General features: G+C 40.6%; 1 protein-coding gene across 1 annotated transcript in view; it reads right to left on the bottom strand.

Moving 5' to 3' along the window:
- CAPZA2 (capping actin protein of muscle Z-line subunit alpha 2) overlaps positions 1-23835 on the bottom strand; it is a 63120-nt gene that overhangs the window by 9337 nt on the left and 29948 nt on the right. Inside the window, exons 4-6 of the mRNA XM_059711628.1 lie at positions 18921-18984; positions 5094-5300; positions 2850-2929 (exon numbers count right to left, since the gene is read on the bottom strand). Coding sequence (XP_059567611.1) covers positions 2850-2929; positions 5094-5300; positions 18921-18984 — 351 coding nt within the window. The remainder of the gene's footprint in view (positions 1-2849; positions 2930-5093; positions 5301-18920; positions 18985-23835) is intronic.

Genomic DNA, 23835 nt, shown 5'->3' with positions numbered 1-23835 from the left:
ATTCATTCAAAAAAACATTTATTAAGCTCTCTAATATGGCTAACATTAGGGAAACAGTACAGACCAAGAAGAGAATGTCCCTAGTGAAATCTACAAAACATCCATTAAAAACACACACATAAAAAACCCAAAACCAAAACATCATGACTAGTATTTTCTGATTTTTTATTCTATTTTTACTTTAGGTGAATTGAAATATATTTCTTTCAACCAATATTTATATTTTAATGAGATTCTTGTGATATGTGGTGTTGAGAACTTTGGAATATCATATAAAATTTGTCTTTTCCCATAATTGGAAATCATTTTTAACTTCAATGATATAGAATTCTTAGTGATAGTGTAGGAAAAAAATTGATCAGGTATGTAAAGTAAAACAGTGAGAACAGAAAATTCAAGGACATTATTTTCATTTTACATATGCTAGAGTTCTAATAAATTGTATTTTTGAAAACTAATTAGTAAATTTACTATAGCACACTTTAAGGTAATATGCTTTAAGGTAAAACTTAGTAGCAAGAATTTATCTTTAAGTAGTTCAGTTTCAACAAGATTTATTTTATTAACATATCCTGACACAAACAGCATAAATTAATAGTGATTTTATGCAGATTTATTTATTTAGGATACTGGTAGATTAATGCTACGGTTTTTAAGACTAAAATGGAGAAATCTTTTTTCCCCCTTTTTAATTTGTCTATTTTCCACAACCTTTTAAAGCACAATGTGACTCGAGCACTCTATTTCTATTCACAAAACTTGCTTTGAGTTACTTTCAAATGGCTTTACAACATGCCTAGGTTGGCTTATACTTCTGCTACACTAAACTCCTTTTCTTTGGAGTCAGGCCCTATGGATAATTACTCCCTTCAAGTTGGTCAGCTTATCATACTAATTTCTAGAGGCTGTACGTGCAGTTGATAACTACAGGGGATGTTAGGCTTAAAAGGTAGATCCTAGGGGATGAAAGTTGTCTTAACCATGTATCACAGAACATTTTAGCAACAAAAGATTTGGTCTACTTAGGAATCCGCTTGAGAGATAACACTTAGACCACAAAGCTAACATTAGGCTACACGTATCTTACAACAAACTTAACCCCATTCTGTTGAAACAGGCCAACATGAAACTAGAAAAGAAAAACGAGCTCTGCTTTAGGTGCCTGTCGTATCACAGTCTCATACACTTAGAGGGGAAAGAAACCTGGTCTTCCCTTTAAGTAGTTGTCATGCCATACATATTTTTAAAATGTTACAAATTTTTTTAAAAGTCCTTGAAAATATAAAAATGAAGAAATCTTTAAGTGACTGAAGCTTGTTTACATGTGAAATTGATTTTCCTTCAGGGATAATGTATTTACATTCCTTCAAACGCTCTTGGTTAACTTTGTAACCTTGCATTTATTTCTGAGATGGTTAAATAGTGGAGCAAGTTTGGGGCATAGACCAAACTGGCCCATAGGGGTTACTAACACCTTCAGGAGCACCACCAGACAACCTGGCTAACAGATCAAAGACTAATACACTTAACAGGTAGATATTATGATCATACTTACTCTGATGAGCATAGTATGAATTAACTAAAAAGGGGGATATAAAAATTTCATTTAATTCTGAATTTATAAAGTCTTAAAGAGCTTCAAAATTTTTTTTAACAGGAGATATCTCAGAAAGTATTATTTAAGAATAAAAAGACCTACCAACTTGTCAAAGATAAAAGATTAATAGGGCAAGTCAGTGCTTTGGGAGACTAGACTTTTATAGTAAGTAATCAAATGACTTGTACAAAAATTATAAGGCATGATTGTAATTTGCTCCACTGTATAAAATTTGCCATTACTTCCTCACATTGGCTAACTGGGGGCAAGGCAATCCACATGAAAATATCTACATCAGAGTCCCTAAAGTTCACACACACACAAAAGTCTTAATTCTTTACCTCTGCCCTCCTCCCTCATATAAGTCTCATTCAGAAACAACCCCTTCTCAGAATGAGCATACCGGCCTCCAACTGGTCTGCTCCAAGGCACTCAAGTTCCCTTAGGATGCTGCTTGCTAGTTTTTGTATCAAAAGGCTGAAGGTTCTCCCCTCCCCCAATTTTATTTTGTATTGGTTTCAGGTGTACAGCTTAGTGGTTAGGCAATCATATACGTTACATAATGTTCCTCTCAGTATTTCCAGTACCCCAACTGGTACCATACACAGTTATCACAATACTACTGATTATATTCCCTATGCTTTACTTACAACCCTGTGACCATTATGTAACTACCAATTTGTATTTGTTAACCCCTTTACTTCTCTCACCCAGTCCTCCAAGCCTCTCCCTTCTGACAACCACCAGTTTGCTCTCTGCGTCTATGAGTCCATTTCAATTTTGTTTATTTTGCTCTTTAGATTCTACATACAAGTGAAATCATAGGCATTTGTTTTTCTCTGACATTACACTGAGCATAATACACTCTACGTGCACCCATGCTGTTGCAAATGGGAAGATTTCATTCTTTTTTATGGCCAAGTATATTCCACTGTATTTATATGTACCACTTCTTTATCCAATAATCTGTTGAGGGGCCCCTGGATTGCCTCCATATCTTAACTGTTGAAAATAATGCTGCAATAAACATAGGGAATGCATAAGTTCTTTCAAATTAGTGTTTTGGGTTTTTTAGATATATATCCAGAAGTGGAATCTCTGGGTCATAAAAAGGCTGAAGTTTTATATTATGTTGAGATTGCTCTTTGTCAATCATACAAGCAAGGTATAGGCTCAATCAATAAAGCAAGAACCTTTTACAAAGAATATAAACAATGTCGAAATTCTCCAATGCACCAAAATTTTAACTTACCAAAAGTTTTTTGCTTGGAACTGATGGCTTTCTATGCATGCAATAATGGTTTGCTGTCCATCTATTTTTTTACCATATACCTTGATGGCAAAGAAAACAAACATAAGAGTGAATTTAGGGCCACAGAAAATTCAACTTTATAAATCTATAAGATACTAAAAATTGTGTCTTTGGCAGGAACATATAATACTCAAATAAGAACACTTAATCACAGAGCCTTTGTGGATCATAAAAGAACTCACAATTAATAACATGCAACTTACTGAGTAAAACTGATTGTAGAGTCATAAATATTCTAGATATACCATATTTTTCATTCCAAACACAAGTATCAGGAGAAGTATGAACATACAGATATCAATATGGCTGTTTCCATGCAAATAAAAACTAGACCTAGATTGTGATTATCATCTTTGTTTACTTCACAATCTCAGGAATTGCAATTTCTTTAGTCATTTAAAAAAGTATCTGGAAAGAGATGAGAAATTTACTTATAACTAAGAAAGATTGTTAAGAGAATGCCTATGATATGATGATGTTATTTTACCTCTTGCCTACTGCTTTAGAAGTAATGTTTAAATGGTGCTCTTCAATCCCCCAGGACAAGTGAGGACTCTCTAATTCAACTCTCTCAAATTAAATTTAACCACCTTATTTTTGAGTTATTCTTCCAAAATAATCCTAATCTACAAGGTTATAGTTAAAAAAAGTATAAGGTATTTTAGGTTAGACTTTATTTCTCAAATAATTATTGAGCGCTAGAAACTTAAGAGACCATATGGATTTTTGTCTTAACCAGGAAACTTCTGAGAGTGAAACAGGGTTCTCTTGGTAATATTAATAACTAGAGGCCGGGTGCATGAAAATTCATACACTGGAGGAGGGGTCCCTCAGCCCGGCCTGCCCCCTCTCACAATCCGGGAGCCCTCAGGGGTGGGAAGTGACCCAGCGATCAGGGAAAGGTGATGCCCCATCACACCTCTGCTGCTACCACTGCTGGCAGCGCAAGCCTTAGCCGGCCCTGGTTACCTGAGCCTCGGGCAGCCCTAGGCGGCTGGGGGGCTGAGGAGACTGGGGGACTCTGGAGGCAGGCAGGGACTGGGAGCTGCCATCTTGTGGCTGTAGGCACTGCTATCTTTGAGGGCGTGGCAGTCAATTAGCATATTCCCTCTTTATTAGATAGGATTATGTTGGGACAGTAGGTATAAACCAAGATACATGGTCACCTTAGGTTGGAGAGACAGGCAAAGGCCAGGTCCATAGGGCCTTGAAAGCCATGTTCAGAAACCCAGGTTCTATCCTAAGTGCAATGGAAAATTGATGAAGGATTTTAAATAGGGAATTTTCATGATCTGATTGGCATTTCAAAAGATCACTCTGGCTACAGAAATTACAGCACAAACTCACTGTGGGGGACTAAAAAGCCTATCTGGGTACAATCTTATGAAAAGAGAGAGAGAGAAAAAGCTCTGGTACTTTCTTATTTCATCCTGAAAATATAAAGATAGCTTAAACATATGAAAGAACATTATAAAACATAAGAAATTTCATTTTAAAAGACACGAGGACGTAATTCCACTTCCAAATAATTTTATTTGTTCTAAGATCTCATAGCTTAATAAAAAGAAGATTGATCAAAACTTATTGAGATGAGTCATGAACATGAGATTAACCCCTAGAGTGCCGGGGAGCATGATCACGCTCCTCCTGTCTTTCGCCAAAAGTGCTGGGAGCGCTATTGCGCTCCTCCTGCAGTGTCCAGTTCTAAGTCTACTTTTATTAGTGATGATGATATTGCTAAATATGTCAATTCTTGATGTGAAGATGACGATTTTGTGGAAGATACTGAATATGTAACTTCATTTACTTGTGATTCATAATTTTTTTCCTAAACTGCTGTAAAATCAGCAAAAATGCCTTGGCAATTTTAGCATAGTTCCTAGGATATTGGTTGGCACTCAAAGGGTTAAAAAATCTCATCATAATTGTGCCCTTCTAATCAATATATGGGAATTCCTACTTGAATTTAATTCAAGGTACAGCATTTTTCCACTCTGGGCTATCATAATATATTTACTATTTAGAATTTCTTGAAAAAAAAAAAAAAGTAAACATTCTTGAAAATATTTACTTCAAGAAAAAAAAAAAAGAATGACAAGTTCTATAAATTACTATAAAATTCAAGAGACCATAAAAACACTGTCAGAAGACGAAAGGAAAAGGTGACTTTCATTGATGACTTACAGTGCAGACCCCATTCGGATAATGTTCTTTTACATAAGCTCGCAGAGCAGTTTCTACTGAAGTTCTCCATGATTCAATTGCATTCTCTGCTTCATACGGTCTTGGATCAGTTGCTTCCTTTCTTAAGTGATCAAATTTGAAACAGATTCTATTTTTTGGATCCAAAAACTTTCCATTTCCCACATCACCATGTTCTGTTATCAATACCTTCAATGATACAATAAATATTGGGAAAAAAGAATTTAGCATTTAAGGGGTCAATGGGGAAAAAGGGGGACATCTGTAATACTTACAACAATAAGGATAAATTTTTAAAAATACCATTTAAATACTGATATATATTAATATACATTCACTTAAGCTTTTCCCTTAAAACTATAAAATAAATCTACTCCAAACAACTGATTTAACTACATGGCACAACTACTTCAAATGAGTAGACTTTTATAAAGACAATGATTCATCTTGGATCAGTGGATCTGATTTAGTAACTTCTAGCTCCCAGTGAAAAAAATGTATTCTTCTAATACATCGTTGGAGTCAGATCTATGAATAGCTTACTATTTCTGTTATCATTCTCCAGTTCCTCAAACCTAAGGAAGTGACAATAATTAACCTTTGATGAGGATGTTTACAAGAATGTTTTTAATCCAGTGAAACTCTTCAGTGTGTCCTACATTGTTGTTGGGCCACAATCTCATCTACTGTGAAGTGCCTCCCTCTTGTTTCTATAAACTAGTCATTGACATTTATTTTCAATTGACTCCAAATTTTTTGAAATGTATTTTATTTATCTATATTTATATTACATATGCATTAATGAGACACTTTCTGATTAAAAAAATTTCCCTTGCAATTCTCCCAATTTTTGACTCCTTATCTACATCAGGACTTCCCATCTCTCTGATGTAAATCATGAAAACACAGAATGTATCCTTCTAAATTTCATTCGGCCATATAGTATATAGATAAATATATACTTATCTATGTAAACATATAATGCATTCAGGGGTTTTTTTTTGTCATTGTTTTATATGAATACAATAAAAATGCATGCACATACACATTTTTGTGCATCTGGCTTTTTTCAACATGAATACCTTATGGAAATTCTTCAAAGTCAACTGCTATACGTCACCATTCTTTTTAATGGTTGCATAATATCCCATGATGTGGATATAACAATTTATTCTGCTATTCCACTATTAATGGCCATCTCTTTATTTCCAAGCTGTTTTCTTTTTTGGGGGAAGTGAGGGGACATTAAAAATATTGAAATAAGTATTACTGTACATATATTTTAACATACTGATATTTTTACTTCCACTAGATGCTTCTATTTCTCTTGGATAGATCCCCAACAGTGGAAATAGTTAGATGTTGTTGTTGTTTTTTAATAACTGTAACAAACCACATTTTTATGAATAATATATGAGATATGTTTCCCTTCATATTATCACAATCAATAGGCATACAGTTCTTTTTTTCCCTTCATATTATCACAATCAATAGGCATACAGTTCTTCAGTCCGATGGGTAGAAAATATATCTCATTATTTCTTTGACTCCTGACAGACCTAGACATCTTTTGATATTTAGTGGGGCCATTCGCTCTTCTGTGAGTAAATATCCTTTAATATTTATCTTCTTTTTTCTTAATAATTTATAGGTGTGCTTTTTTTAAGGTATCTGTTTCATTCTACGGTTAAAATAATTATTAGCAGCAAAAATGCCCATCTTCTCTTTTATAGTTTCTGGGTTCCAGTCTTATTTAAGGCTAGAGGCCCAGTGCACGACATTCATGCACTAGGGGTGGAGGTCCCTCAGCCTGGTCTGCGCCCTCTTGCATTCCAGGATCCCCCGAGGGGTCCTTAGCACTGCAGTGGAGGTGGGAGAGGCTCCCGCCACCACCGCTGCGCTCGCCAGCTGTGAGCCCAGCTTCTGGCTCAGTGGTGCGCCCCTTGTGGGAGTGCACTGACTATGAAGGGACAGCTCCTGCGTTGAGCGTCTGCCCCCTGGTGGTCATTCCATCATTTGGTCAATTTGCACATTAGGGTTTTATTATATAGGAGGGATGGTCTTCCCTGTCCCTATCTTGAACATGTTTTTAAAATTTTAGTCACTTTACACATTAGAAGTTTTTTTTCTTTTAATCTTTTTGTTTGTTTCTTAATCCTCACCTGAAGATATCCTATATAATCCTATATAATAAAGAGGCAATATGCAAATTGACTGTCACTCCAAACACACAAGATGACCACCCCTTGTGGTAAAGATGGCCGCTACAAGATGGCCAGCAGGGGAGGGCAGTTAGGGATCGGGCCTAAATGGGCAGTCAGACATCCCTCGAGGGTGCAGGCTGGGCTGAGGGACACACACCCTGCCCCCCGTGCACGAATTTCATGCACCGGGCCTCTAGTATATATACATTTTTCCACTGATTTCTTCAAGAGAGTGGAAGAGAAAGGAAAAGACACAGAGAAATATCTGTGTAAGAGAAACACACCTATTGGTTACCTCCTGCACACGCCCTGACCAGGGCATGGGCTGGGGAGGATCCTGCAATCAAAGTACATGTCCTTGTTTGGAATCAAAACTAGGAACTTTTGGTCCACAGGCTGACGCTCTATTCACTGAGCCAAACTGGCTAGGGTTTCTTTTAATCTTCACCTGAGGATATGTTTATTGATTTTTTAGAGAGAGAGAAAAGGGGAAGGGGGAGAGAAAGAGAAACATCGATCTGTTGCCTCCCAGGGATTGAACCCACAACCTAGATATGTGCCCAGACTTGAACCTGCAACCCTTTGGTGTATGGGATGACTCTCCAAGCAACTGAGCCACCTGACCTGTGCCATTTTACAAATTTTAAATCCAGATGAAATTTATTTCTGTATATTGCATGAGACAGAGATTCAACTTAACTTTTTCTTGATAGAAACCAGTTGTGCCAATATCTTTCATTAAATGTCTAAATTATCACCTTGTCACATATAGAAATTTTCATATATTTTGGGACTAAATCATGGTTCTATATGCTGCTCTACTGATTTGTCTACTCAATACAATACCACCCTGATTTAACTTTATATTGGTTGTAAAGGTTCTTGTGCTATCAGTATCTAGTAAGGCAATTCTTATGTCCTTACATTTTTCTAAGCATGTATTTTTTCACATAAACCTTAATTCTAATTAAAAAAACTATCAGGATTGTAATCAAGCTACATTAAATTCATATTTTAATTTTTAAATAATTTAACTTTTGTCTGGCCGATGTGGCTTAGTGGTTGAGTGTTGCCCCATGAACCAAGAGCTCAAGGTTTAATTCTTGGTCAGGGCACATGCCCAGGTTGCGAGCTTAATTTCCAGTAGAGGGCATGCGGGAGGCAGCTGATGGATAATTCTCCGATCATTGATTTTTCTATCTCTCTTTCCTTTTCCCTTCCTCTCTCTGAAATCAGTAACAACATGTTCCAAAAATAATTTAACTTTCTATCTCAAAATGAAATGTGGTGTGCCTTTCCATTGTTCAGATCATGTTTTATGTGTTTCAAGAAGACAACCACCATTTTCTTCATAATCCTATTTCTTTCTTGTCAAGGTTTTTCCTAGGTTAATGTCTCATTTCACTGCTACTTAAAATGGAATTCCACCTCCTCCAACCATTTCTAGTTTAAAGTACTTACTTGCTACAACAGAGAAAAACTAATGAGTTTTGTATTCTTACCTTAACTTCATCTTATGGAATTCTTTTAAGTCTAGTGGGGTTTTTTTTTTGGCTTAGGAGGCTAATTTTACTCAAATCTCTCAGTATTTCCAAATATATAAATCATATCACCTATGAGTTTTTCTCTTCTTTTCTAAAGCTTTTAAAAGTTCTCATTTTCTTGTATTTGCTATACCTCCTTTTTATTCGAAATAATAATAGACATACCTGGTTAACTTTTCTGTTAACTAAAGTTATTTGTGTTTGTAGTTTATGCTATTTACTATTGGATTTTGTTAAACAAGCTATTGTATTTAAGAGGTTTTTTTTTTCTATCCATATCTTTACTTAGGGTATTTATAATAAACTAGCTGCTGAATTTTTCAAATTCCTTTTCACTGTCTATTGATATATCATAAGGAAACCTTGATTTGTTGGTCAATAGATAATCTATAATAATAAAAGCATAATATGCTAATTAGACCAGGCAGCCGAACGACCTTCTGGACATCCTCCAGGACGACCTTGCGGATGAAGCTGGGGCTCTGAGGGCTGAGGCAAGCCGCCACGGCTGCAAGGGCTGAGCCCCTTGCATGAATTTCATGCATCGGGCCTCTAGTACCAATATATTGGATAAAGCAAAAAACAAATACCACCAAAAAACCCCACACTAGCCCCCCCGCAACCCTCCCCCCCCACACACAAACAACTCATAGACACAGATAACAATATGGTGACTTCCAGAGGGAAAGGGTGTGGGGACAGGTAGAAGAGGAAACAGGGAGGGTAAATGGTAATGAAAGGAGACTTGACTTGGGGTGGTGAATACACAATACAATAGACACATGATTATTTGTATACCTGAAACCCATATAATTTTATTAACCAATGTCACCCCAGTAAATTCAATTAAAAAAGAGAAAAATTCAAAGAAAAGGCCCATTTTTCCCCCCTACATTAACTCAAAGAAAAACTATTTTAGGCTTAAATCAGGATTTCTCAACCTTAGCACTATCGAAATTTGGGGCTGGATAATTCTTGGTAGAAGGAGGCTGTCCTGTGTATTGTAGAATGTTAGCAGCATTGCTGGCCTCTAGTCAGTAGATGCCACTAGCACCACCCCCCTAGGTGTAACAATGAAGATTGTCTTCAAACATTATCAAATATGTGCAGAGGCACCCCTGGTTGAGAAGCACAGGCCGAAATTATCCAGAAATAGGTTTCTCTACAGGTAAAGTAAAATTGAGTATTTATCTTTTATCTGATCTTAATCAGAATGCAAAACTGAAAAGTGGTTTGTTATTCTGTTCAGTTCCATCTGATAGCTCAAAACAGGGAGTGTTTTATCCTATTCCTCTGGTTCTGGCAGGCTTGTTCCTATGCTGTTTGTTATCTTTTCGACACTATAGATGCTTAATGATTTGTCTGATGTTCTATACCCTGTGAGGTCTGGATAATTTCTCAGTCTTTTGGGGAGGCAGTTATTGTGCTGCTGAAGTTTCCATTCCTCCCTTTTAGGTTATCATCTTTTCTAATTTAAGACCCAAGCTGAGCCCACATAACTACTTGGAAAGGTTGGAGTCTCTGGTTGATTTGATCAGTATGGACACACAGTTTAGGAAGCAAAACTGTTGGCTTTGAGATTATAAATGTAATTGTTCAAAGGAATCCTGTAATCACAAACTGTTTTAACATACGTGCAGTGACTGGAAGATAGCAAACAGTTTGTTTGGGGAAGGATTTTACTATCTGTTTGAAGTAAAAAGTGGCTCTAGTATACAACACATTTAAACCAAATTGTTATGCCTTATAATGCACTCTGCAAACATCAGTTCTGGGAAAATAAAGGCATCCTCCAAGGCAGGGTAATAAACACTTTTGGGAGTTGTAAACCCATGCAGGCTCCAGAAATATGTGCCTTCCATGGGCTGGAAAATTCTGAATTAACAACAAATAATGAGAGAGTGTGAAAAAGAATTCAAGTACACAGACTTTATTTTCACAAAGTTTATGATGTAGTAAAGAGGTTTAAGATATAAAATTGAGATTGCAAACTGACAGCCAGCAGGCTAAATTGGTACCATTGGGAAGGACAGGGGAGACCAATATAATGCCTTATATTAAACCACCCTCACATTCCAGTAATAAATTTTATTTAATTTTGGCATATAATTCTTTTTATATATTCCTGGATTCTATTTGTTAATATCTATTTAAAACGTTTAAATCCATTGTCACACATGAAATTACTCAAGTTTGCTTTTTTGTTTTATCTTTATTAATTTTAAATATTAAAATTATGCTAGGTTCATAAAATGAGTTTGGGAGCTATCCAACATTTTTAAAAGATTTTTCTTGTTTCTGAGACCCAGCAAATCTTTTAGTGATTTATCTTGAGAAAACAATAGTCAATGTGCCTGGAGGCACAAAGGTGTTCAATACAGCACTGTGTATAACATAAAAAAAACACACATAAAACTCCTAGAGAGCAGGCAGACAGCTGGGGGAAGAATGGGTGTTGGAAGTGATTGAGGAAAAAGAGAACTCATGGGCATGGACAATAGTGTGGTGATTGCAGGGGTTGCAGGGAGGTTGGAGGAGGTGTGGAGTTGGAAGAGGGCATAGAGGGAACAAATGGTGATGGGAAAAATTAAATTAAATTAAAAAACAAAACAAAAACCACCCAAGAAACCAAAATCTCATGAGAAAGAAAAGCTCTGATATAATTTGCCATTGAGAACTAATTGTTAATCAACTACAATAAACACACACAAAAACATTCAAACACATGGAAGCTAAATAGCTTGCTATTAAATAATGAATGGGTTATCAAAAGAGATCAAAGAAGAAATAAAAAACGTCCTGGAAACAAATGAAAATGAACACACAACAACCCAAAATCTATGGGACACACTAAAAGCAGTCCTGAGAGGAAGTTCATAGCATTACAGGCCTACCTCAGAAAGAAGAAAAACCTGTAATAAGTTATCTAATCCTACAACTTAAAAAGCTAGAAAGAGAAAAACAAGAAAATTCCAAAGTAGAAGGAAGAAAATAATAAAGATCAGAGTGGGAACAAATGACATAGAGATTCTAGCCAGACCCAAAAAGAAACAAAAAGAGAGAGACCCAAATAAACTAAATCAGAATAAAAGAGGTGAAGTAACAACTCACCCCACAGAAATACAAAGGATTATAAAAGAACACTATGAACAACTATATTCCAATAAAATGGACAATCTGGACAAAATGGACAAATTCTAGAAAAATAGAATTTTCTAAAACTCAAGCAGGAAGAATCAGAAAATCTGAATATGCTGATAAACTACTGATGAAACTGAAGCAGTAATAATAATAAAAAAACTTCCAGCAAACAAAAGTCCTGATCTGGATGGCTTCACGGGGGAATTTTACCAAACATTTTAAGAACTATCACCTATCCTCCTCAAACAATTCCAAAAAATTCAAGATTAAGGAACACTTCCAAGCTCTATGACAAGGGTGGGCAAACTTTTTGACTCGAGGGCCACAATGGGTTCTTAAACTGGACCGGAGGGCCAGAACAAAAGCATGGATGGAGTGTTTGTGTGAACTAATATAAATTCAAAGTAAACATCATTACATAAAAGGGTACGGTCTTTTTTTTTGTTTTGTTTTTTTTAGTTTTATTCATTTCAAACGGGCCAGATCCAGCCCGCGGGCCGTAGTTTGCCCACGGCTGCTCTATGAGGCCAACATTACCCTAACTCCAAAAGCAGATAAAGATACTACAAAGAAAGAGAATTATGGGCCAGTATCCCTGATGAACATGGATGCTAAACTCCTCAACAAAATGTTAGCAAATTGAATCCAGCAGTATATTAAAAAGATCATATCCCATAACCAAGGGTGATTTATTCCAGGGATGCAAGGCTGATACAATATTTGCAAGTCAATAAATGTGATACATCACATAAACAGATTGCAAGACAAAAATAACATTATCATACGATCATAGATAGAGATGAAGAAAAAGCATTTGAGAAAATCCAACACCCCTTTCTGATAAAAACTCTCAGCAAAGTGGGAATAGAGGGATCATACCTCAACATAATAAAAACCACATGTGACAAACCTATAGCCAACATCATACTCAATGGGCAAAAACTAAAACCATTTCCTGAACTACAGGAACAAGACAGGAACGCCCTCTTTCACAACTCTTATTCAACACAGTACTGGAGTCCTAGCCATAGCAATCAGATAAGAAAAAAAAAGGTATTCAAATTGGAAAGGAGGAAGTAAAACTGTCATTATTTGCAGATAACATGATATTGTACATAGAAAACTCTAAAGACGCCATAAAAAAATTACTAGGTTTCATAAATGAATTTGGCAACATAGCAGGATACAAAATTAACACCCAGAAATCGATGGCATTATATACCAATAATGAACTCTCAGGAAGAGAAACTAAACAAACAATCCCATTTACCATGGCAAAAAAAAAAAAGGAGGTAAAAGACCTGTACTCAGAAAACAACAAGACATTGAAAAAAGAGAGAGAGGCAGATATAAACAAGTGGAAGAATATACCATGTTTATGGATTGGCAGACTCAACATCATTAAAATGCCCATACTAACCAAAGCAGTCTATAGATTCAATGCAATCCCTATTAAAATACCACGGGCATATTTCACAGATCTAGAACAAACACTCCAAAAATTTGTAAGAGACCAAAAAAGACCCCAAATAGCCGCAACAATCTTAAGAAGAACAAAGTTGGAGGGATTACAATACCAGGTATCAAGTCATACTACAAAGCCAGTGTATACAAAACAACCTGGTACTGGCACAAGAACAGGCATATAGGTCAATGGAACAAAACAGAGAAACCAGAAATCAACCCAAGCCATTATGCTCAATTAATATTTGACAAAGGAGGAGAAACCAAGATGGTAGCATAGGTAAAGACCAGAAATTGCTGCCTCCCACAACAACTTCAAAAATACAACAAAAAGACAAAACGGACATAATCCAGAACTACAAGAAGGCTGGCTGAGTGGAAATTCTACAACTAGAAGAAAAGAGAAAAGCACACTGAGACTCAGAGGAGCTGCGGAAGTAAAGTGCAGAGGTACGGAGGCTCGAGCGCACGCTCGGAAAGGAGAGGCTCAAGCGTGCACTGAAAGGGGCTGGTACCTAAGGACGCGGCTGTCTTTTTGAATCGGGAGGGAGTCACAAGCTCCCGACTGCTCTGAACTCTGGTTCTGGGAAGTCTCTGGGGACCCAGGGCTCATACGGGGAGAAACTGGACTGTCTGGCAGCAGGCAGAACTCGGAACTTGAGGGCGGCTTTCCCTCAGAGGTGCTTGCAGCAATTACAGGGACACTGAGACACGCGGCCCCTTAGGGAAGGGCTGAAGATCCACCATAGCTGCTTGCTCCGCTCTTTGATTCCCTGAGACCCCACCCCACCCAGGCTGCAGCAGAGGCTTTTGCATATGAATGCCCTGGCCTTTTGCAACCTGAAAATTACCTAACAAATTGCAGCTGGGCCAGACAGACCCAGAACTTCCAAGAGAAGGCCCAAGACCCCACAGCAGCTTGCATTGCTTCACAACTGGGCCTCATCTGGGCACCTCCAAACCCCAAAAAAGGAAGGGGAATCTGCAGATCTCTTCATAGCTCCTGCTGGGTAACCTCAGGAAGAGGCTAAATTAGCACCTCCTTAGAGCCAAGAACCAGTGTACCCAGTGGTCAGAGGGGGACCATCCAGATTACAACTCCTCAGGTCCATAAGGGACACACTCAGGGGGCAGACTCAGTGAGCACCAAAGCCCCACTGAAGCAAGTCTTGCCCCAGAAGGGTGTCTTCAGCACAGAACTTCTCCCACTGCAGACACAGCTGATTCTCACTGCCAACTGGCCTGGAGGTCAGTTCCTTCCAGTGATACCTACAACAATCAAGGCATAACTACAACAAGACTGTGCACAAAGCCCACAAGGGGGTGCACCAAGAGTGTCCACCTCAGGTAACTGGGGAGGCTGAGCCACTGGGCCCTATAGGACACCTAGCACACAAAACCACTCTACCAACACAGGGAAGCATAAAAAATGCGGAGACAAAGAAACAGGTCACAAAAGACAGAAATGGAGGAAAGCAAACGACTGGATATAGAGTTCAAAACCACGTTTATAAGGTTTTTCAAGAATTTTATGGAAACCGCCGATAAATTTAGTGAGACCCTGGAGGATATGAAAAAAGACCAACTAGAAATTAAGCATACACTGACTGAAATAAAGAATAATATACAGAGATCCAACAGCAGACAAGAGGATCCCAAGAATCAAGTCAAGGATTTGAAATACGAAGAAACAAAAAATACCCAACCGAAAAAGAAAAAAGCAAAAAGAATCCAAAAATATGTAGATAGTGTAAGGAGCCTCTGGGACAACTTCAAGCGTACCAACATCAGAATTATAGGGGTGCCAGAAGAAGAGAGAGGGCAAGATATTGAAAACCTATTTAAAGAAATAATGACAGAAAACTTCCCCTACCTGGTGAAAGAAATAGACTTACAAGTCCAGGAAGCTCAGAGAACCCCAAACAAAAGGAATCCAAAGAGGACTACACCAAGACACATCATAATTAAAGTGCCAAGAGCAAAAGACAAAGAGAGAATCTTAAAAGCAGCAAGAGAAAAAAAGTCAGTTACCTACAAGGGAGTACCCATACGACTGTCACCTGATTTCTCAACGGAAACCATGCAGGCCAGAAGAGAGTGGCAAGAAATATTCAAAGTGATGAATAGCAAGAACCTACAACCAAGATTACTTTATCCAGCAAAGCTATCATTCAGAATTGAAGGTCAGACAAAGATCTTCACAGATAAGCAAAAGCTAAAGGAGTTCATCACCACCAAGCCAGCATTATATGAAATGCTGAAAGGCATTCTTTAAGAAGAGGAAGAAGAAAAAGGAACTCTTACCAGTGGCCACAGCATGGATGGAACTAGAGAGCATTATGTTAAGTGAAATAAGCCAGTCAGAGAAGGATAAATACCACATGATCTCACTCATTTGTGGAATATAATGAACAACATAAACTGATGAACAAGGACTGATCCGGAGACGGAGAGGCATTGATTGGACTGTAGGGCCTTGGAGGGAAGGTAGGGGAGGGTGGGGGTAAGGGGGAAAGATCAACCAAAGGACTTACATGCAAGCATATAGGTCTAACTCTAACCAATGGACACGAACAACTGGGGGGTGAGGGCATGAGTGGGGGGGGGGCGGGGTAGGGGGTAACGTGGGGATAAGGACACATATGTAATATCTTAATCAATAAAAAATATATATTAAAAAAATATTTGACAAAGGAGGCAAGAGCATACATTGGAATAAAGACAGTTTCTTCAATAAATGGTATTAGGAAAATTGGACAGGAAAATGCAAAAAAAAAATCAAACTAAATCACCAACTTACACATACACAAGAATAAACTCAAAATAGGTAAAAGACTTAAATGTAAGTTGTGAAACTATAAAAATATCAGAAGAAACCAGAGGCAGCAAAATCTCAGACATCTCTCATATCAACATGTTTGCAGATACATCTCTTAGGGCAAAGGAAACCAAGGAGAAAATAAACAAATGGGACTACATCAAAATAAAAAGTTTCTGCACAGCAAAAGAAACCATCAACAAAATGAAAAGGGAGCCCACTGCATGGGAGAACATATTTGCCAATGATATATCCGATAAGGGGTTAATCTCCAATGTACACAGGGAACTCATACAACTTAACAAAAGGAAGACAAATAATCCAATTAAAAAATGGACAAAGGACCTAAATGACACTTCTCCAAGGTGGACATACAGAAGGCCAAGAGACATATGAAAAAATGCTCAAAGTCACTAATCACCCGAGAGATGCAAATTAAAAAGACAATGAGGTATCACTTTACTCCTGTCGGAAAGGCTATTATCAACAAATCAACAAATGATAAGTGCTGGTGGAACATAGGAAAAAAGGAATCCTAGTACACTGCAGGTGGGAATGTAGACTGGGCCAGTCAATGTGGGAAACAGTATGGAGTTCCCTCAAAAAAATTAAAAATGGAACTCCCATTTGACCCAATGATCCCACTTCTGGGAATGTATCCTAAGAAATCAGAAACACCAATCAGAAAGAATGTATGGCCCTAGCCAGTTTGGCTTAGTGGATAGAGCATTGGCCTGTAACTGAAGGGTCCTGGGTTTGGTTCTGGTCAAGGACACATGCCCAGGTTGTGGGCTCGATCCCCAGTGTGGGATGTGCAGGAGGCACCCAGTCAATAAATCTCTCTCATCACTGATGCTTCTATCTCTTTCCCTCTCCCTTTGTCTCTGAAATCAATAAAAATATTTTTTAAGAAATGGCAAAAAGAAAGGATGTATGCACCCCTACGTTCATAGCAATACCATTTACAATAGCTAAGATCTGGATAGAGCCCAAGTGCCCATCAGAGATGAGTGGATAAAAAAGCTGTGGTACATTTACATAATGGGATACTATGCAGCGGTAAAAAAGAAGGATCTCTTACCCTTTGAGACAGCATGGAGGGAACTGGAGAGTATTATGCTAAGTGAAATAAATCAGTCAGAGAAAGACAAGTATCACATGATCTCACTCATATGTGGAATTTAATAAACAAAATAAACTGATGAAAAAAACAGATCCAGAGACACAGAACCATGAAACAGACTGTGGAATCTCAGAGGGAAGGTGGGGCAGGGTAGATGGGTGGGAAGAGGTCAACCAAAGAACTTGTATGCATAAATGCATAACCCATGGATACAGACTATAGGGTGCTGAAGGCCAGGGGTGGGAGTAAGGGGTGGGACTAGAAGAGGACAATGGGGTAAAAAAGGGGATATATGTAATACTTTCAACAATAAAGATTTAAAAAAGACAAAAACAACAACTGATTGTTAGTACTCTCTCTTATGTGTTGCCTTCCAGTTCCTTCTTCATAATATTTCATATAAATTGTGCTTCACATAAGCACAATATGAATTAATACAATCATGGTTCAATTATTAATAACTCTAAACCAATAAAATATAAAATAAGAATGCTAGTGATCTTTTGTGTCTTTTCTTAGCAATTCTAACTTGAACTTCAAGAAAAAAGATTTAATATTTACAAAATGTTACTCACATGAAAAATTGGAGAATTCTAGAGTAACCAAATTATGTGTAAACTAGACGCCCAGTGCATGAAGGCTGGTCCCTCAGCCCAGCCTTCCCCCTCTCACAGTCTGGGAGCCCTCAGGGGCGAGAGGCGACCCGGCGATCAGGGGAAAGCGACGCCCCCATCACACCTCTGCTGCTGCCACTGATGGCAGTGCAAGCCTCGGCCGGCCCTGGTTACCTGAGCCTAGAGTGGCCTGGGCGGCCTGCCAGCCGCCATCCAAGGCTTGTGTGTGCCTTGGGCCGGCCCTGGGCGGCCGGGGGGCTGAGGTGACTGGGTGCCGACATCTTGTGGCTGTGGACATCACCATCTTTGAGGGCGTGGCAGTCAATTAGCATATTCCCTCTTTATTGGCTGTTGGCACTGCCATCTTGTGAGGGCGTGATGGTCAATTAGCATATTCATGCCTTATTAGATAGGACTAGAGGCCCGGTGCACAAATTCGTGCATGGGTGGGGGTGGGGCGGTCTAGCCTCCTGCCCCTATGGGGGCCGATTGGGGGGAGGGAATGTGAGAGGTTGGCCGCTGGCCCAGCCCCCTGTGCAGGGGGCAATTGGGGGCTGGGCTGTCCGGGGGGAGGGGCTGCGGGAGGTTGGGAGGCCCATTGGGGCCATGATCGGGCCGGTTGGCCGCTGCAGTGCACGTTATAGCAACAGGTCATTCCGGTCATTCTGTCATTCTGGTCGCTTGGCTTTTATATATATAGATCTTACTAAGATATATTCTAGATTTTGGATTACTATTGGATTAAGTTTTTGCTATAAAAAACCAAAAGAGTAGATTTAGAGCAATTTTCTAAAATCCTAGAACACTTTTTTTTATATCACTGCACAATTCTTACAGGATAATATTAACCACTGTAAATGAAATGAAGAACAGCCAGACCCCATGTTTATATGAAACATACCTGATCTTCATAACCTTCAATTTTTACTGGAGTAAACTGGTCCAAGTTATACTGTGCAAATGCACTACAAAAGAAAAAGGCCAGTTACTTAAAATTGCTTACTTAATACCCTTTTAAAAAATCACAGTCAGACAATTCATCTGTCAACAAAAGTCACATGGCAAGTTAAATAAAATTATAATTCTCCACTACTGATACACACACACAGACACACACACACTAGAGACCCAGTGCACTGGGGGGCGGGGGGGGGGGTGTCCCTCAGCCTGGCCTGCCCCCTCTCACAGTCCAGGAGCCCTCAAGGGATATCCTACTGCCCAGCTGCCTCTACGGGAGGCAACTGGGCAGATCAGGGAAAGGCACTGCTCCCATCACCCCGCTGCCGCCGCTGCCTCTGACCTCCCTCTGTGGGAGTCGACTTGGCCGATCAGGGGAAGGCACTGCCCCCATCACCCCACTGCTGCTGCTACTGCTGGCCACCACGGCTGCTGGCCCTCCTCAGCCCTTGCAGCCGCAACCCCTGTGGCTTTGTCCGGAAGATGTCTGGTCTATGCGGTCTAATTAGCATATTATCCTTGTATTAGTGTGTGTGTGTGTGTGTGTGTGTGTGTGTGTATGTGTGTATGTTAATCCTCATCCAAGGATATTTTTCCCATGGATTTTTTTAGAGAGTGGAAGGGAGGGGGAGAAACACAGAGAGAGAAACATAGATGTGAGATACAATGATTGGTTACCTCCCATAGGCGCCCAACCGGGACCAGAGATCAAGCCTGCAACCAAGGTACGTGCTCTTAACTGGAACTGAACCCAGAACCTTTCAGTCCACGGGCTGATGCTCTATCCACTGAGCGGAACAGGCCAGTGCATGATCTTATATTTTTAAAACTGATGAATATCTAGCTTTCAATGTTTAGCAAAGGAAAATTAAATGAGTTAACGTAATTAGTCTTTTCATTCAAAACCCTGGAAATAAAGGTTATCCCTCTATAAGATACATATCCAATTATTCAGGCATATATTTAGTATAAAACATAGCAGGGAACAAAGTAGGTGCTGTGAGAGAGCAAAGAGCAATTAGACTGATCCTATAATAAAAGGTCTTACAATTGAACAGGAGAGATAATCCTATCTAATAAAAGAGAAAAATGGTAATTGGCATACAACCACTACCCTTCCCATTGGCTAATCAGCGAGCTATGCAAATTAACTGCCAGCCAAGATGGCGGCCAGCAGCCAGGCAGCTTGAAACTAACATGAGGCTTGCTTGCTTGCTTCAGTGACGGAGGAAACCAACGTTCCCCGCCTGCTTTGCCGGCCTCTGAGCCTGCAGTTTAAGAAACATTGTAACAAATATAGAAGCTAAACAAAACCCTAGAAACCTGCTTTCAGCAAGCCGGGATCTCAGAGCTGGAGTTATACATTGTTTCGATTATAGAACCGAAACAAACCAGATACCTGCTTTCAGCAGCGGAGGCCTAAGAGCTGGAGCCTCAGAGCTAAAGCTGTCCCAGAATAAAAAAAGAAAAAAGAAAAAAAGGAGCAGTTTGGAGCTTCAGTCCCAGCCTGAAAACAGCCCTCAGCCCCTCACCCAGACTGGCCAGGCACCCCAGTGGGGACCCCCACCCTGAAGGGTGTGTGACCAGCTGCAAACAGCCATCAGCCCCTCATTCAGGATGGCCAGGCACCCGAGTGGGGACCCCCACCCTGATCCAGGACACCCTTCAGGGCAAACCAGCCGGCACCCACCCATGCACCAGGCCTCTACCCTATATAGTAAAAGGGTAATATGCCTCCCAGCACCGGGATCAGCAGAGCCGAGAGGCCTCCCGGCACCGGGATCAGCGTGACAGGGGGCAGCGCCCAAATCCCCTGATCGCCCTGTGGCTCTGTGTGTGACAGCAGACGGGGCCACAACCTCCCTATCTGCCCTGCTCTGTTCGTGACAGGGGAAGGCGCCCCAACCCCCTGATCAGCCCTGCTCTGTGCCTGATAGGGGGGAGCTCCCCAACCCCCTGATTACCCTGCGGCTCTGTGTATGACGGGGTGCAGCGCCCCAACTCCCCCCTCCCTCCCTACGGGCCCTGCTCTGTGTGTGACGGGGTAGAGTCATAACCTCCCCATCGGCTCTGCCCTGAGTGTGAGAGTGGCGGTGCCCCAATCACCTGATCAGCCCTGCTCTGTGGGTGATAGAGGGCGGCCCCCCAATCTCCCCCCGCCCACGGGCCCTGCTCTATGTGTGATGGGGTAGAGCCATAACCTCCCCATCGGCCCTGCCCTGAGTGTGACAGTGGCGGTGCCCCAACCCCCTGATCGGCCCTGCTCTGTGGGTGATAGAGGGCAGCGCCCCAACCCCCTGATCTGCCCTGCCCTGAGTGTGACAGGGGGCGGTGCCCCAACTCCCCTATTGGCCCTACTCTGTGAGTGAGAGGGGGGAGCTCCTCAACCCCAATTGGCCCTGCTCTGTGCGTGACAGGGGGTGGCGCCGCAACCTCCCCATCGACCCTGCCTTGAGTGTGACAGGGCGGTGCCCCAACCCCCCAATCGGCCCTACCCTGAGCGTGACTGAGGGTGGCATCGCAACCTCCCAATCTGCCCTGCTCTGTGCATGACAGGGGAAGGTGCCCCAACTCCCCAAATGGCCCTGCTCTGAGCCCGACCAGGGGCTGCACCTAGGGATTGGGCCTGCCCTCTGCCACCCGGGAGCAGGCCTAAGCCAGCAGGTCGTTATCTCCTGAGCGGTCCCAGACTGTGAGAGGGCACAGGCCGGGCTGAGGAACGCCCCCCTCCCCCCTGAGTGCACAAATTTTTGTGCACCAGGCCTCTAGTAGATAAATAAATGTAAGACAGAGTACAAAGTACATAAGACAATGACCAGTAAAGCATTATGGAGAATATATATATTTAAATTACATTCTGCTGAAGCAAGGATAAGAAGGGAAAAGAATTAGGAGTGATTTTATAATGGATGTGATACTGAGAAATCGCTCTGAAATAAGAGGTAGGTTCTCTGGTCTTAAAGAAATTGGAAGGATGGGGAGAAAAGAGAATACTAGTATTTCAATGACAAGGACCAAGATGAGCAAAACACACAACAGGTTAGGTTCAACATCACCGAAAGCACCAAGCTCAACACCTAGCACATAGCAGGTGTTTGGTTATATTTACTGAACTGAAAGGCTAGAATGATGGAATAATTACTTCATTTGGGAGGCCAAGAATAATCAGAGAAGTGTTTTGAGAAAGGATAACCTAGAACTACTTCTGAAAAAGATTAATTTGGCAGCAGTGTGTATGACAAATTGGTCAGTGAAGCAACTGCAGCCAGAACTGCAGAGAACTAGGAAATGGTGATGAGAGAGATCTAATCTAATCTACTTGGAAGCTTTTCAGATTACTCTGAATGGCAAGACATCCACTGAATTTTCAGGTATTAGCTACTAAGTCTCCTCTAGAGAGGAATGTGTGGTTGACCAAAGCAACACTGATGAGTTAACAAGAGATTAATAAATGTAAAAATAGCAAAGTAGAATTAAATCACCAGTTATAAATTCCCGACACTGCATGTTCAAAGATGAGGGTAAATATAGAAATGCATGAAGGGAGGGGATAGTGAAAGAAGTATCTATTCACTTCTGATTTTCTTAATTCATTAAGACAAATAAAATTTAATACTTTGATTATTTTTGAATCAAATATATGACTATTTCATACCACTTACATAATAATGAATATTTCTCTGACCCTCCCTAACCCATATTTTGCCAGGGGAAAAAAATTCTTGTCTTTCAACAAATCAAGTTTCTCATTTTTTTTAACTTGGGGGAAAAAAAATTACTAATTTTTGCACCTGGCTGAAACAACGCACAAATTTATTTACCATAGAGAGCTCAGAGGAAGTTTACTTTGAAAGTTCGTAAAATGCTGTACATTTCTTTACTCTCATAAGACTTTTGTCAACATGCTATATGGTATTAGAGAGAAAATGAATTTTACTTGAATATACACATAACTTAAAGTTTAAAGAACTAGGAGAGAGAGTGGCTATTCACTCAGAAGCTAATAATTAAAGTCAAAGGTATAGGTTGGGACAGCCCTGGTGAATTGAAACAGCCCCGGTGAGGTCGGGACAACCCCGGCGAAGTCGGGATGGCCCCAGTGAGGTCGACACTGCCCCCGTGAGGTTGACACTGTCCCGGTGAGGTTGGACGGCCCTGGTGAGGTTGAAACTGCCCCGGTGAGGTCAGGACAACCCCGGCGAGGTCAGGACAGCTCCAGTGAGATTGGGACGGCCCCGGTGAGGCCGAAACGGCCCCGGTGAGGTCGGGACAGCCCAGGTGAGGTCGGGACGGCCCCGGTGTGGTCAAGACAGCCCCGGGGAAGTCGGGACAGCACCGGTGAAGTCAGGATGGCCCTGGTGAGGTTGAAACGGCCCCGGTGAGGCTGTGACGGCCCCAGTGAGGTTGGGACGGCCCTGGTGAGGTCGGAATAACCCCGGTGAGGTCGAGACGGCCCTGGTGAGGTCGATATGATCCCGGTGAGGTCAAAATGGCCCTGGCGAGGTTGAAACGGCCCTGGTGAGGCCAGGACGGCCCCCGTGAGGTTGAAATGGCCCCGGTGAGGTTGAAACAGATAATAAAGACCAATATAAACTGATGAACAAAAACAGATGCAGAGGCAGAGCAGCACTGAACAGACTGTCAAACTACAGTGGGAAGCCTGGGGAGGGTTTGGAGGAGGGGGTTAAGAGATCAACTGAAGGACTTATATGCATGCATATAAGCATAACCAATGGACACAAAACACTGTGGAGTAGGGGAGGCCGGGGGAAAGTCAAGAGGGGGAAAACAGGAGACATATGTAATACTTTTTGTAATACTTTAAGAAATAATTATTTAAAAAATAAAAAGATAAAGTC

Source organism: Myotis daubentonii, chromosome 10, assembly GCF_963259705.1.
Source record: "Myotis daubentonii chromosome 10, mMyoDau2.1, whole genome shotgun sequence".
Classification (NCBI taxonomy): Eukaryota; Metazoa; Chordata; class Mammalia; order Chiroptera; family Vespertilionidae; genus Myotis; species Myotis daubentonii.
This window is presented reverse-complemented; position numbering and strand designations above follow the sequence as displayed.